At 40.6% G+C, this 14,598-nt stretch overlaps 1 protein-coding gene across 1 annotated transcript; it reads right to left on the reverse strand.

The window, feature by feature from the left end:
• Positions 1–8,914: 8,914 nt before the first annotated feature.
• On the reverse strand, positions 8,915–10,912 carry LOC110716212. The gene is made up of 2 exons (XM_021894833.1): positions 9,962–10,912; positions 8,915–9,814 (listed from the first exon to the last, which is right to left on the reverse strand). Exons 1-2 carry the CDS (start codon positions 10,910–10,912, stop codon positions 8,915–8,917), a joined length of 1,851 nt encoding a protein of 616 aa, XP_021750525.1.
• Between the last annotated feature and the right edge of the window lie 3,686 nt (positions 10,913–14,598).

A 14,598-nucleotide genomic window follows, 5' to 3' on the forward strand; every position in this document is an offset into this window, starting at 1 on the left:
TTTGGCGGGGATGTCTCAAGACGGCGTTTCTATGAAGACGAGCCAAGATGGTGCATCGAAGACTCTTGAAGATTTGAAGATTTCAAGGGGTCATGCTAGTTGCCAAATGCATCTTTTTCATGTTTTCTATATATAATTGTACTTATATGTGTTAATGATATGTTAGATGCATGTTTAGGATATCAAATGTTGCGATGATTAATTAAGTTCCCTTAAATCAACCAACATAGAAACCCTAGGTCCCTATAATATTGAGCCAAATTTGCCATTCCAAGAACGACACTTACTGAACTAATGTGCGTAGGGATAGGCTACGCCAAAGCGAGGCATCACCGCTTCCGTAGGAACGTAAGGTATACTAGGTATACAAGCTGTCTTGGTTAAGCTCAACGATATCAGTAAGGAGTCCTTAGATGTCGTTGCAATGGAGATAAAATGTCAAGGAAGCATTAGATGCGACATTTTATCCAACCAAGAGTAGCTTGGAGCTATTAGCAATTGGATTGCTTACCCTAAAATATTAAGTGTTAAGACAAGCCAAAGCATGCTTAATCACTTTTTGATTTTTGGGATCTTGGATTCATTTTATTCTCTCCTAAAAGGGACTAATATTAATGCGAGGATAAAATGCTCAATAAGATTGAAAATTTACATGAACACTTTAAATTTCAAAATTATTGGTTTATGAATGGTTTTTCATTTCAAATTCTTTCAATTGTAGAGACATGACTGCAAATAACTCAAACAGCCAGTTTTCATTACGCTCAATACTCGACAAGGAGAAGTTGAGTGGGCCAAATTTTCTTGATTGGCAAAGGAATTTGCGTATTGTTCTCATGCCAGAGCAAAAGGAATACATCCTTGATGAGGAAATGCCCGACACTCCCAATGAAGAGGTCACCCAGGCTTCCCTTAACCGATGGCAAAGTACCAATCGGGATGTCAAGTGTATCATGTTGGCCACTATGTCTCCGGACCATCAAAAGACTTTCTTTGAAAAGGAGACGACTTTTGAGATCATTTCTGAACTTCAGAATATGTTTCAAGAGCAGGCCCGAACTGAAAGGTTCAAAACCCACAGGCAGATCCTTGAGAGCAAGCTCAAGAAAGGAGAGCCAGTCAAACCGCATATTCTTAAAATGATTGGATTATTTGAGAGCATGGAAAGTCTTGATGTTGGGTATTCGGCCGAGATGGAAATTGACATCATTCTCCACTCACTGCACAAAGGCTATGATCAGTTCATGATGAACTATAATATGCACAACATGGAGAAAACTCTCACCGAGCTTCATGATATGTTGAAGCATGCCGAGAAAACCCTCAAGGATGAGGGAAAGCATGACATGATCATGGTGAGAAAAGGCAAGAAATTTAAGCGCTCGGGCAAAAAGAGAAGCTTTAAAGGGAAAAAGAAGAAGAATTTTCCACCTAAGTGAAGTGCTTCTAAGAGTGGCAAGGACAATAATGTAGCCTCTTCTAAATCCGATTCCGAATGTTTCCATTGCAAGAAGAAGGGACATTGGAAGCGGGATTACCTCAAATTCAAGGAAGGTAAGAAGAACGGCACTGATGCTTCTCATCAGGTATTTTTGTTATAGACTTAAACTTCGCTAGCAAAACATCATGGGTATTAGTTACCAGATGTGGCTTACACCTTTATTCTAATGCTCAGGGACTAAGAATTAATAGGAGGCTAGAGAAGGGAGAGGTCGAGCTTCGGGTCGGCAATGGAGCAAGGATGTCTGCCGTATCCATTGGAACTCTCAGTTTGTCTTTGTCCTCTGGGCTTATTTTAGAACTTGAAAATTGCTATCATGTTCCTAGAGTTACCGAAAACATTATTTCAATTTCGGCGTTGGACGTCAAAGGTTTTGAATTTCGAATTAAGAACAATAGTTGTTCATTTTATTTCGATAATTTTTTATATGGTAATGCATATTCAGAAAATGGACTTTATGTGCTTTCTCTAGACAAACAAGTTTATAACATCGATGATACCGCCAAAAGGGCTAAGACCATGGAGTCGAATCAAACCTACTTGTGGCATTTTCGTCTTGGCCACATTAACATTAAACGCATCAAGAAACTTCTTCAAGAAGGTGTTCTTGACTCATTCGATTAGGTGTCGTTTTAAAATTGCAAAGGATGTCTATTAGGCAAGATGATAAAGTAGCCATTCTCCAAGTTGGGAGAAAGGGCAAGTGACTTCTTGGGTCTAATACATACGGATGTATGTGGACCAATGATTACACTCGCAAGGCAAGGTTATCGATATTTCATTACCTTCACCGACGACTATAGTAGATATGGTTATATCTACCTTATGTCGAACAAATCTGAATCTTTTGAGAAATTCCAAGAGTTTCAGAGTGAAGTTGAAAATCAACTTGGCAAGAAAATAAAAGAACTTCGATCAGATTGAGGTGGCGAGTATTTGAGCCATGAATTCGATAATCACCTGAAGGAAAATGGTATTCTTTCAGAGTTGACACCTCCCGGAACTCCACAATGGAACGGAGTATCCGAACGGAGGAATCAAACCTTGTTAGACATGGTTCCATCAATGATGGGTCTTAGTGAACTTCCTATCTCTTTCTTGGGACACGCACTTCTAATTACGGCACTTACACTGAACCGCGCTCCGTCAAAAGCTGTCGAAAAGACTCCATATGAATTATGGACAAAAAAACCTCCGAGGTTGTCTTTTCTTAAGATTTGGGGTTGCAAAGCGTATGTCAAGAGATTAATTTCTGACAAATTTCACCCAAAATCAGACAAGTGTTTCTTTGTGGGCTACCCAAAAGAAACCAAGGGGTATTACTTCTACATCAAATCCGAGAAAAAAGTGTTTGTTGCTTGTGATGGTGTCTTTCTGGAGAAGGAACACCTTTCCAAAATGACAAGTGGGAGGAAAAATCGAACTCGACGAAGTTCGAGAGGAAGAGCAACAAAGTCAACATGACAAAACTGACAATCAAAGTGCTTTAGAAGCAGTTGTTGACAGTGGTCAGAGTCAAACCGACAATGTGCAAAGTCGAACTGACAATGCAAATGCTCAACCTATTACCCTACGTAGATCGCAACGGCCATGATCTCAACCAGTCAGATACCTTGGTATTGTCTTAACCGAAGATCAAGACATTCTAGTTATGGATGGAGATGAGCCAGCGACATACAAACAAGCTGTGACGAGCCCCGACTCTATAAAATGGCAAGAGGCCATGAAATCCGAGATGGACTCCATGTCTGAAAATCAAGTTAATTAAAAAAAGACAAAGATGGAGTTAATTACGATGAAACTTTTTCGCCAGTTGCAATGCTTATGTACGTCCGGATCACCTAGCGATTGTTGCATATTACGATTATGAAATATGGCAAATGGATGTCAAAACCACCTTCCTTAATGGGATTTTGGAAGAAACTGTGTATTTGACACAGTTGGAAGGTTTTGTTGATCCAAGCAATGCTGGGAAGGTATGCAAGCTTAAGAAGTTGATATATGGACCAAAGCAGGCAAGCAGAAGTTGGAATCTGCGATTCAATGAAGCCATTAGTAAGTTTGGTTTTATCAAGAACCCAGATCAGGCTTGTGTTTACAAGAAGGTTAGTGGGAATGACATCGCATTCCTAGTCTTATATGTCGATGACATATATTACTCATTGGAAACATCACTAAACTGTTAGAGTCCGTAAAGGGCTGGATTGGAAATTGTTTTTCAATGAAGGACTTGGGAGAGGCACAGTACGTATTGGGCATCAAGATCTATAGGGATAGATCTAAGAGGATGATGGGATTGAGCCAAAGTACTTATATAGATAAGGTACTGGCACGATTCAACATGGAAGGGGCCAAGAGAGGGCACCTGCCCATGTCCCATGGCATAACTCTCAGCAAGAAACAGTGTCCACAGACACCTGATGAGCGAGAGAGGATGATTCAGATTCCATATGCTTCGCTTATTGGATCGATCATGTATGTCATGATATGTACTAAGCCGGATGTATCGTATGTCTTGAGTGCTATGAGCCAATACCAATCAGACCCAGGAGAGGTGCATTAGACTGTGGGCAAGAATATCCTAAAGTACCTGAAAAGGAACAAGGATAAATTTCTGGTCTATGGTGGCTGTAATGATTTGGTTGTTGATGGTTATACTGACGCGAGCTTCCAATCTGACAGAGACAACTCCAATTCCCAGTCAGGGTACATATTATTCCTTAGTGGAGGAGTGTTTAGTTGGAAGAGTTCTAAGCAAAGCACCATTGCTTATTCTACAACTAAAGTCGAATACTTGGCAGCTTCGGAAGCAGCTAAGGAGGCAGTTTGGATTTGTAAGTTCATTGGTGAACTTGGTGTTGTACCCTTGATTAACGGTCCAGTAGACCTCTATTGTGATTACAATGGAGCTATTTCTCAGGCCAAGGAGCCAAGGGAACCTCAGAAGGTCAAACATATCAAGCGGCGATTTCACATGGTAAGGGAATGGGAATCCAAGGGTGAAATCAGTATCTGTAAGATTGGAACGGACAACAATTTAGCCGATTCTCTGACTAAACCTTTGTCTCAAGTGAAGCACAATAAGTACGTTGAGGCAATGGGAATCAAGCATATTGGAGATTGGCTTTGATTCCCTGTATATGTGTTTTAATTAAACTCGAAGTCTTACTGTCAAACACTATGTTAAACCATTCAATTTTGAAGCAATTAAATTTTCTTCAAATTTAAGATTACTCCATATCTATTTAATTGTGGTTTAGAATTAAATAATGAGTCCATTCAATTTATGAAAATATTCAAAACAAGGTATCAAGACCATGTCTTGGACAAAGAAACACCTGCTAAGTGAACAATGAATATTTCAATCGAAAATTATCCCTAATAGAGGTCATTTAAACGATGGACGATTAATGACCACTTGAGATTAGTGTGTAGTGTTATTTATAACACCGTTTCTTGTGCTACAAGGACATGATAGTGATAAATCATTTGCACAGGTACTAGTTTGGAACTGTACCGGATACACCTATGAGAATACTTTAAGAGATATTATATCGTCATAAGTACTTTTCTCATTATAGCTATCGGAACCTTTTTCCTCGACCATGAGTATTGCAAGTTCTCTTGTTTGAGTACTGGTCGTTTTGATGTTGTCAAACGTCTGCCGTAAATGGGTGGTGTGCCTCAGTCGTATGCAACCAAAAATATCACAACTAAGCTAACTGCAAATAAACGTAGTTAGGGAAGTCGAGTTCGAATCCACAGGGAAAAAGGGACTAATAACTGGAAACCTAAGTGGAAATACTCTAGGACGGTAGTAACCTAAGTAACGAGGGGGGTTTTCACGAGCAATGATGATAAATGAACTAAGTAAGAACAACGAACGTAATGAATAGGTAATCAATGAGAAGAACGGTCTTGGTTATGCGAAATCCACTAATGAACATACAAATTGATCATAGAAGTCTCCTCAATCAAGCTCTATTGAACACCTTGTTGTAGAATTCCTAGATTCTAAATTCTCATAAATAGTTAGAAATAGCAAAGCGCTCCTTTCTAACTCTTTCCAATGCACAATTCAAGACAAGCGCTCTAAATTATCCACAAGAAGAAAATAAACGGAGAAATCAACAAGGATTGAATAAATTAACACAAGCGGTCTAATTTCTTCAATAATATTATTCCCTCTTCAAGTTATCAACCAAAAGCATGCATCAATAACCTAAAGTTGCTACTTTGGAAAGATTAATTAGATGCAAGCGAATCCAATAATTCTAACCTAGCAATTGATTAAAGCAAATCATGAAATTAATTCAAGGAACAATATATATTCAATAGATATTAAGAGAAGAAAGATCTCACAATTCGTAGCTAAAAGCTTCAATCTTTAACCAAGAATCCGGAAGATTAAGCTTCCATGGATTCTAATTCCAAAACAAAGAATTCTGAAAATTCCAAGAAAACCCTAGAAAGCTTTTTTTTTCTCAAAACTTAATTCTCCTTTTCTAACTTCAAACTTAATTAAAACTAAGCTATTTATATGTTTCTATATTTTAATAACATAACACAATAATAATAATAAAATAATATCAAAAACACGAGCCAAAACAAAGCCAAATTGCTGAAAATTAACCAAAACAGCCTGAATTTCTGCCAGAGCCGCTGCCAGCTGCTCCGGACCCGCTGGCAGCTGCTCTGGCAGCCCCTCACTCTGGTATACCCGCTGCCAGCGGCTCTGGCCAGCTGCCAGCGGCCCTGGCAGCGGTTCCTGCTGTTTTTGCCTTCTTTCCTTGCTTCTTCTTCTTGCTTTGCTTCACCTTTTCCTCAAGCTTTCTTCCTTGCTCTTCCATGCTCCATCACAACTCTCAAATCACGAGCCAAGGTCCATCCTTCTTACATAACTCTTCATTGGTTCCCGAGCTCACTCACTCACTTATACTCATAAATCCCGCCTTTTGCACATAAGTGAGATCACAGCCCAAAACTCACAAAAGCTAACAAAAGTACATATAAAGCATCAAAACACACCCTAAAATGCTTCTCTCAACCCATGATAATAAGGCTTATCAAATTCCCCCATGCTTGAACCTTTACTCGCCCTCGAGTAAACTTAGAGAATAAAACACATCCTCCTCACTAAGGTTCAAAACAGAAGATGGTGGAATCAAACTAGCTCTACGCACTCTAACTCAACAAAACATCCTAGTACTTATCAACCAATCACAATCACACTCCCCCATACTTCACACTTTGAATCTCCCTTTTTTCTTATTTATCAATTCATCCCCAAAATCAACTTGGAACGATAAACGCATAGCCATGAGTATGAATATTCTCAACCGCCTAAAGAAATGAAATTTTTGATAAAATTGGGCAAACAAAAACTCAACTTAACCAAAAATCTCATAAAAACACTTCCACATTCAAGAGTGAAAACAAACAACTCATGCTCTCAAATTCCTAAGATGATCAACAAATTCCCCCAAAATCTCAACTATCTCCCAAAATCACCAAGATGAAACCTACCCCGACACCTCCTTATATCTCCTCCCCTTATGACACCGACTCCGACAAATAGATGCGAAATTTCCTTGAAAAATCAAATTCATGAACATTTCTCTCTTTTTTCTCTCATTTTGCCTAGGAGCCCTTTCGGGTTTTCATCCTAGCCTCTCATCTTTTTCCAAATCTCACTACCTCACCCGCTCATTAGCCACTTTTTTGCCTAGGTCGCCCTTTCGGGTTTTCAACCTAACCGGGCCCCCATTTTTGCCTAAGCCGCCTTTTCAGGTTTTCGACTTAGAGGGCTTCTTTTTCTTTTTCTTTTTTTTTTTTTTTTCAATTTTTCTTCTTTGTTTTTTTTTTCTTTTTTTTCATTGAAACATAATTGAAATAGCTATACAAAACCATTAAATTAGGATAACTATACAAATTTCAAAAATATGCAAGAATTGCTTCCCCCCCTACTTGAATGAGACATTGTCCTCAATGCAAGAACAACAACAATAAAAACAAAAGTAAGGGAAAGGGAAGAAATAAGTACCACCTTAATGGGAAGGATTCCCGAAGTTGGAAGATTCGGCATTATCAAGGATTTCAAAACTCTCGAGAAGAAAAATGAACTATGGGGACCCCAAGTGTTGCCCATGGGAAGATTATTCTAACCAAATGTATTTCTAATTACCGCATAAGGCATGACATAGTTCTTATTGTTAAAATTGAAAGAAATTCTTGACATCCCTTAGTCAAAGTGGAAAGGAATTCATCTATACCTCACATAAGTAGGTGCGCTCGTGCTCCATCACTTCCTCCAAACCAACCACTTGCAATGCCTCCAAATCGACGACTTTTGTGCATTGCACCATTCTTTTGGGCTGTTGAAGTTGAACCCATGTAGTCTTTTCTTTCGTAGTTAGATGAATGCCCATGAAGTCATTTGCTTGGGGAAAAGAGGGTGATACACCCTCCCTTGAAGTATCCCCTTGTTGTCTACCCCCTTGCAACCCTCGTAGGTGAAGAGGTTGCCTTCACTTGTTATGTCTTCCCATTGCACAAGAACGAATTGCACAAATCTCACCTCCTCTTTCAAAATACAATGAGCAACCCACCAAACCTCCAAACACCAAGGTTCACACAATTCCTCAAATTTCAAGTTTAGAATTTAGAAATTGAAACAATGTTAAGGTTTAATTGGACTTGAAATTGAGGGAAAAGAGGTTAGACGAGGGGTTTTTAAATTTCTGAATTTTGGATTGAAAATGGGGCAAATGGGTTGTTTTGGATAAAGAATACTTGCTAAGGGATAGAGGGAAGTGATTAATTGGGGTTTTGGATAAAGACTAGAATGAATTGGATTGTAGGATTGAAGAAAAAGGGGTTTAAAAGGGCAAAAATTCAGGGATGCAGGGAATGCCGCTGGTAGCGGCTTGGGGCCCGCTGCCAGCGGCTTAAGAAGGAATTTAGGGTGAATGTTGCTGGAAGACCCGCTGGCAGCGGCTGCTGCAAAAAAAATATATATATATATATATATTTTTTTTTTTTTTTTTTTTTTCCTGAAGGACACCCGCTGGCAGCGGCACCAGACCCGCTGCCAGCGGCTGGGGCAGAACTTTGGGATTTTTTTGGCTGCTTGGAGAGCCGCTGGTAGCGGCTACAGAGCAGCTGCCAGCCCGCTACCAGCGGCTCCTGCAGGGGCTGCCTCCCAAAGCCTGTTTTTACCTGTTTTGCTCTATTTTTGCTCACAATACGTACTCCCAAAGCATCCTCCTACATAAATCCACCAAAAGCACTTGGTACATCAAAACAAAAACAATAAAAACTAAAATAAATGAAAACGGGGAAGAGTTTTCGGGTTGCCTCCCGATTAGCGCCTTTGTTTTACGTCGTTGGCTCGACACAACTCATGAAACTTCGTTAATCAATTGATGGCTCGTAGAGATCGATGTTCTCCAAATTCTCGACCTTTAACCCTTCGTAGTATGGTTTGAGCCTTTTTCCATTCACTTTGAACATGTTGTTGGTCTCTAAACTCCGAATTTCTACCGCTCCATGCGGATAGACCTTGTCAACTTGAATTGGACCCTTCCAACGGGAGCTCATCTTGTCATGCCACACCTTATTCTTTGCTTTGTGGTATACCTGGGATAATTTCTTGCCCGGAAATGATGACGGGGTGGGTGTTGCCCCTAGTGGTAAAGGTGGAAGCTTGGACTGTTCATTCAATTCCGCCACCTTCACCTGCACATTAGTAGGTATAGAAGAATCCAAGCAATCACCAGACACAACATTAGTAATAGGTGTGAGGAGCTCATCCCCATGATCAATGTTAGAAACATCATGCAATATTGGATCGACAACATTTATAGAATATAAAGAATGAGTATCAACAGGATACTTTATGGTATCATAAATGTTATACACAATTGCTTTCCCATCAACCTCCATAGTCAAAGAACCGGTAGACACATCGATTTTTGTCTTAGCAGTCTTTAAGAAAGGTCTTCCTAACAGGATAGGGGCTGCTTGTTTGTCATGTTCCATGTCAAGGACGTAAAAGTCAGCAGGAAAGATCAATCCATCAACCTTAACAAGTACATCTTCTACTACCCCCTTAGGATATACATTGGACCTATCAGCTAACTGAATTACTACCCCAGTTTCATGCAAAGGCCCAAGTTCTAAAGATTTAAACAGGGAGTAGGGAATGACATTGATTGATGCACCTAGGTCCAACATGGCTCGGTGTAATGTGGTGTCTCCTATTGTAACAGGAATAGTAAACATACCAGGATCACCACATTTTTCTGGGAGTTTCTTTTGGAAAACTGCAGAAACATGAGCACTCACCTTCACTTTTTCTTTTCCTCCCAACCTGTGCTTTCTCTTGATCGTACACAGTTCCTTCATAAACTTAGCAAAACGAGGAACACTTTTAATCACATTCAAGAGGGGCATATTTACCTCACATTTGCTGAAAGTCTCATAAATATCCTTGTCTTTCTCATACCTTCGAGTATCTTGCAAGGCTTCTGGGAAAGGTGGCACAGGCTCATAAGAGGTAAAGGTTGGAGGATTCGCCTTAGTTTCTTGTTCTACTTCCTCCTCCTCAACTCCAATCAAGTCTTTAGCCTTCTTAGGTGCAACTACAGTTTCTTGCAACTTTTTGCCACTTCTCAATGTTATTGCATTAACTTGTTGCTTAGGGTTCAGCTCCGTTTGGGATGGAAGCTTTCCAGAGTCCTTAGCTTCAAGTCGGCTTACTGCACTTGAGATTTGACTGACTTGATTCTCCAGGTTTTGAATACTTGATCTGGTTTCTTGTTGAAACTGCATCATATTCTGCTGCATGGTAGAAACATTAGAAGTTAGTGATCTAATCATTTCTTCAGTTGACATATTACCTGAATTAGAGCTTTGGCCTTGAGGTGTTAGGAACGGTGCCCTATATTGCTGAAACTGTTGTTGACCTTGAGCATGCTGATGTTGTTGGTTTCCTTGGGAATTCCCATATCTCAAATTTGGATGATCTCTCCATCCTGGGTTGTAGGTATTTGAAATGGGATCATATCTTCTTTGCGGACCTTGCCCTTGAAAACCTAAGGCGTTGGCCTGCTCATTCTGCTCCTCTTGTAATTGAGGACATGCATCAGTGGGATGTCCCATGGAGGTGCATAAACCACAAGCATTCAGTTGCTGTGGATTCCTTGAGTTCACCATGAACTCACGCATCATAGAAGTCAAATCAGCTACTTGACTCTCTAACTCAGTTGTATTCGAATTTGCTAAATTCACCCGGCGCGTGGGAGTTCTCTGACTGAATTGCCTAGAATTTTCTGCTAGCTCTGCAATCAACCTAGTTGCATCTCCTGGAGTCTTATTCACTAGCCCTCCACCACTTGCTGCATTCACCATCCTCAAGTCATCATCAGTTAGACCTCCATAGAAGTATAGGATGAGGTCTTGATCGGAATACCCATGGTAAGGACAGCTAGCACACAATCTCTTAAATCTCTCCCAATACTCATACAAGGATTCATCTTCCTTCTGATCCACATTGCTGATAGCTTTCTTAAGGCTTGCAGAAATAGTGGCTGGGTAGTACTTCTCAAGGAAACACTTCTTTAAATCTGCCCAAGTTGTTATGCTACCTGGGGGAAGATAGTAAAACCAATCCTTTGCTGCATCTTTGAGAGAAAAAGGAAATGCTCTCAACTGAATTTGTTCATCAGTCATCCCAATCGGTTTCATGCTAGTGCAAACCACATGAAATTCTGCCAGATGTTTATTCGGATCTTCGCCTTTCATGCCATGGAATGCCGGCAATAGATGAATTAGACCGGATTTGATCTCAACATTAGTACCTTCCTCCAACTGCTGGTATGCAATGCACAACGGTTGTTGGTTCAAGTTAGGGGCTGTAAGTTCTCTTAGAGTTCGATTGTCAGCCATCTCCTCTTCTTCTTGAATATTGAAGGAGTACGTTGATTCACTAGGGGTTGTTTTTGCCTCTTTTCGCAACCTGGAAATATTCCTTTCAATTTCTGGATCAAACTGCAAAACTTCTTTGTTAGCAGAACGGGTACTTATCATACCCTAGCGAACAAACAAAGAAAGATAGCTAAGAACAGTCCTAAAATAAATTCTACTAAGATAAACAATTAAAAAGTAACGCCTTAATTCCCCGGCAACGGCGCCAAAATTTGGTGTGCCTCAGTCGTATGCAACCAAAAATATCACAACTAAGCTAACTGCAAATAAACGTAGTTAGGGAAGTCGAGTTCGAATCCACAGGGAAAAAGGGACTAATAACTGGAAACCTAAGTGGAAATACTCTAGGACGGTAGTAACCTAAGTAACGAGGGGGGTTTTCACGAGCAATGATGATAAATGAACTAAGTAAGAACAACGAACGTAATGAATAGGTAATCAATGAGAAGAACGGTCTTGGTTATGCGAAATCCACTAATGAACATACAAATTGATCATAGAAGTCTCCTCAATCAAGCTCTATTGAACACCTTGTTGTAGAATTCCTAGATTCTAAATTCTCATAAATAGTTAGAAATAGCAAAGCGCTCCTTTCTAACCCTTTCCAATGCACAATTCAACACAAGCGCTCTAAATTATCCACAAGAAGAAAATAAACGGAGAAATCAACAAGGATTGAATAAATTAACACAAGCGGTCTAATTTCTTCAATAATATTATTCCCTCTTCAAGTTATCAACCAAAAGCATGCATCAATAACCTAAAGTTGCTACTTTGGAAAGATTAATTAGATGCAAGCGAATCCAATAATTCTAACCTAGCAATTGATTAAAGCAAATCATGAAATTAATTCAAGGAACAATATATATTCAATAGATATTAAGAGAAGAAAGATCTCACAATTCGTAGCTAAAAGCTTCAATCTTTAACCAAGAATCCGGAAGATTAAGCTTCCATGGATTCTAATTCCAAAACAAAGAATTCTGAAAATTCCAAGAAAACCCTAGAAAGCTTTTTTTTTCTCAAAACTTAATTCTCCTTTTCTAACTTCAAACTTAATTAAAACTAAGCTATTTATATGTTTCTATATTTTAATAACATAACACAATAATAATAATAAAATAATATCAAAAACACGAGCCAAAACAAAGCCAAATTGCTGAAAATTAACCAAAACAGCCTGAATTTCTGCCAGAGCCGCTGCCAGCTGCTCCGGACCCGCTGGCAGCTGCTCTGGCAGCCCCTCACTCTGGTATACCCGCTGCCAGCGGCTCTGGCCAGCTGCCAGCGGCCCTGGCAGCGGTTCCTGCTGTTTTTGCCTTCTTTCCTTGCTTCTTCTTCTTGCTTTGCTTCACCTTTTCCTCAAGCTTTCTTCCTTGCTCTTCCATGCTCCATCACAACTCTCAAATCACGAGCCAAGGTCCATCCTTCTTACATAACTCTTCATTGGTTCCCGAGCTCACTCACTCACTTATACTCATAAATCCCGCCTTTTGCACATAAGTGAGATCACAGCCCAAAACTCACAAAAGCTAACAAAAGTACATATAAAGCATCAAAACACACCCTAAAATGCTTCTCTCAACCCATGATAATAAGGCTTATCAATGGGGACTATAACAGCAACACTCAGGTGACTAGGTCCTCTTAGTAAGGGAAGCTTACAGTACAAGACTGGAAATGTCCCCCTATTTACAATAGGGAATATGTCTTTGTTATTTATAAGGCAACTCGAAGAGCAAGACTGTGAAAATGCATGGCTATGCTCAGATGGATTTTAGAAATCATCTGTTTATTGACAGTCAAACTCGGGAATCGAGAAACACTTCTAGACGTAATAAGGATGAAGAAGAATCTTACCTTATAGTTCATGAAGAGGCATTAAGTGACATAGGAAAAGGGTTGTACACTAATAACACACTTGTCTGGAAGGAAGTGGGAGATTGAAAGGAATGGTGTCCTTCCGACAAGTGTATTATTCAAATAGTTGGTTCAGAATTATTAGAAAGCTAATTCTTCAGTAAGGTCAAGTGATCGGAATGCCTAGGTGGAGGCTGCTTCCAATCAGTAATATTAATGTACAATTAATATTACAGCTTAATCTTAACTGAAGCCTTCGGGTCGAACCCAATCGAATAACCGATCCGAGACGATGAATCAATCCGAAGGATTTGATGAGTCATCAGAGTATTATGAACAAAGACGTTGGATATCGGGCTTAGAGCGTCGAGATCAAGCGTCGCAAATTCAATAAGCGACAAGTTCGACTTAGGCCGTAGCCTCGCATTGTCCTAGCCATGCGAGTGCTAGGCTAGCTCGAGCTAGCATGCACATCGCAATGCTAGCCGCAAGCCTAGCATGCATTGCGTGCTAGGCCAAGCGTGCTAGCTTTGCTGGAATTGCTGGTTACAAGCATGCTAGCGTGCTAGTGGGCTGGGCCATGAACCTTGCTGCAAGCCTACCAAGCATCGCAGCATGCATGGGCCTTACACATCACAACACGCAGCATTGCAAGCCATGCGTGCGTGTGTGTGGCTATGCGTGCTGGTAATGCCCGCATGCATGATGCCTTGCGTGCTTGCTAGCATGCTAGGCCAGGAACGCAGCGTGTCTCTAGCCAAGAACCCATCGCAAGCTAGGCCTTGCTAGCATGTTAGGCGCCCAGCGCATCGTAGCTACGCACCCAAGCACCAGCATCGCATAGCAGCGTGCTAGGCATGCTGGGCTATGCGTGGTGCTAGGCAGTGGCACGCACCAAGCCACAGCACGCTATGCGTGCTAGGATTTGCAGAGTAGCAACGCCCAACAGCATCACGCACCGCATCCCAGCGATGCATGCGTGGGCAGCTGGCAGCGCTAGCTGGCACGCTAGCTGGATGCCAGCCCAGAAGCCATATGGTGGTTATGAGGAAGAGTGTGGGGACCAAATCCACCCCTTGGGGAGTAAGGCATATGGTCCCCCACCTAACCTTGGGCACTACTCCTTTGCACATGATCATGTCACTTGTCGCAATATGATTTAATTGATTATTTATTTAATTTAGAAATTAAATAAATCATTGATTTTTCAACTCACCCACATTGGTAGGAGATTGAAAACCAAGGACCCA

Source organism: Chenopodium quinoa, unplaced genomic scaffold (assembly GCF_001683475.1).
Source record: "Chenopodium quinoa cultivar QQ74 unplaced genomic scaffold, ASM168347v1, whole genome shotgun sequence".
In the NCBI taxonomy this organism is placed as follows: domain Eukaryota; kingdom Viridiplantae; phylum Streptophyta; class Magnoliopsida; order Caryophyllales; family Amaranthaceae; genus Chenopodium; species Chenopodium quinoa.

Bases quoted from the DNA above. Each gene is read 5' to 3' on its own strand.
- LOC110716212 (XM_021894833.1), bottom strand. From the start codon at position 10,912: ATGGTGAATGCAGCAAGTGGTGGAGGGCTAGTGAATAAGACTCCAGGA. The intron at 9,815-9,961 runs GTAAATATGCCC...GTTTTCCAAAAG, and splicing joins AGACTTTCAGCAAATGTGAG to AAACTCCCAGAAAAATGTGG.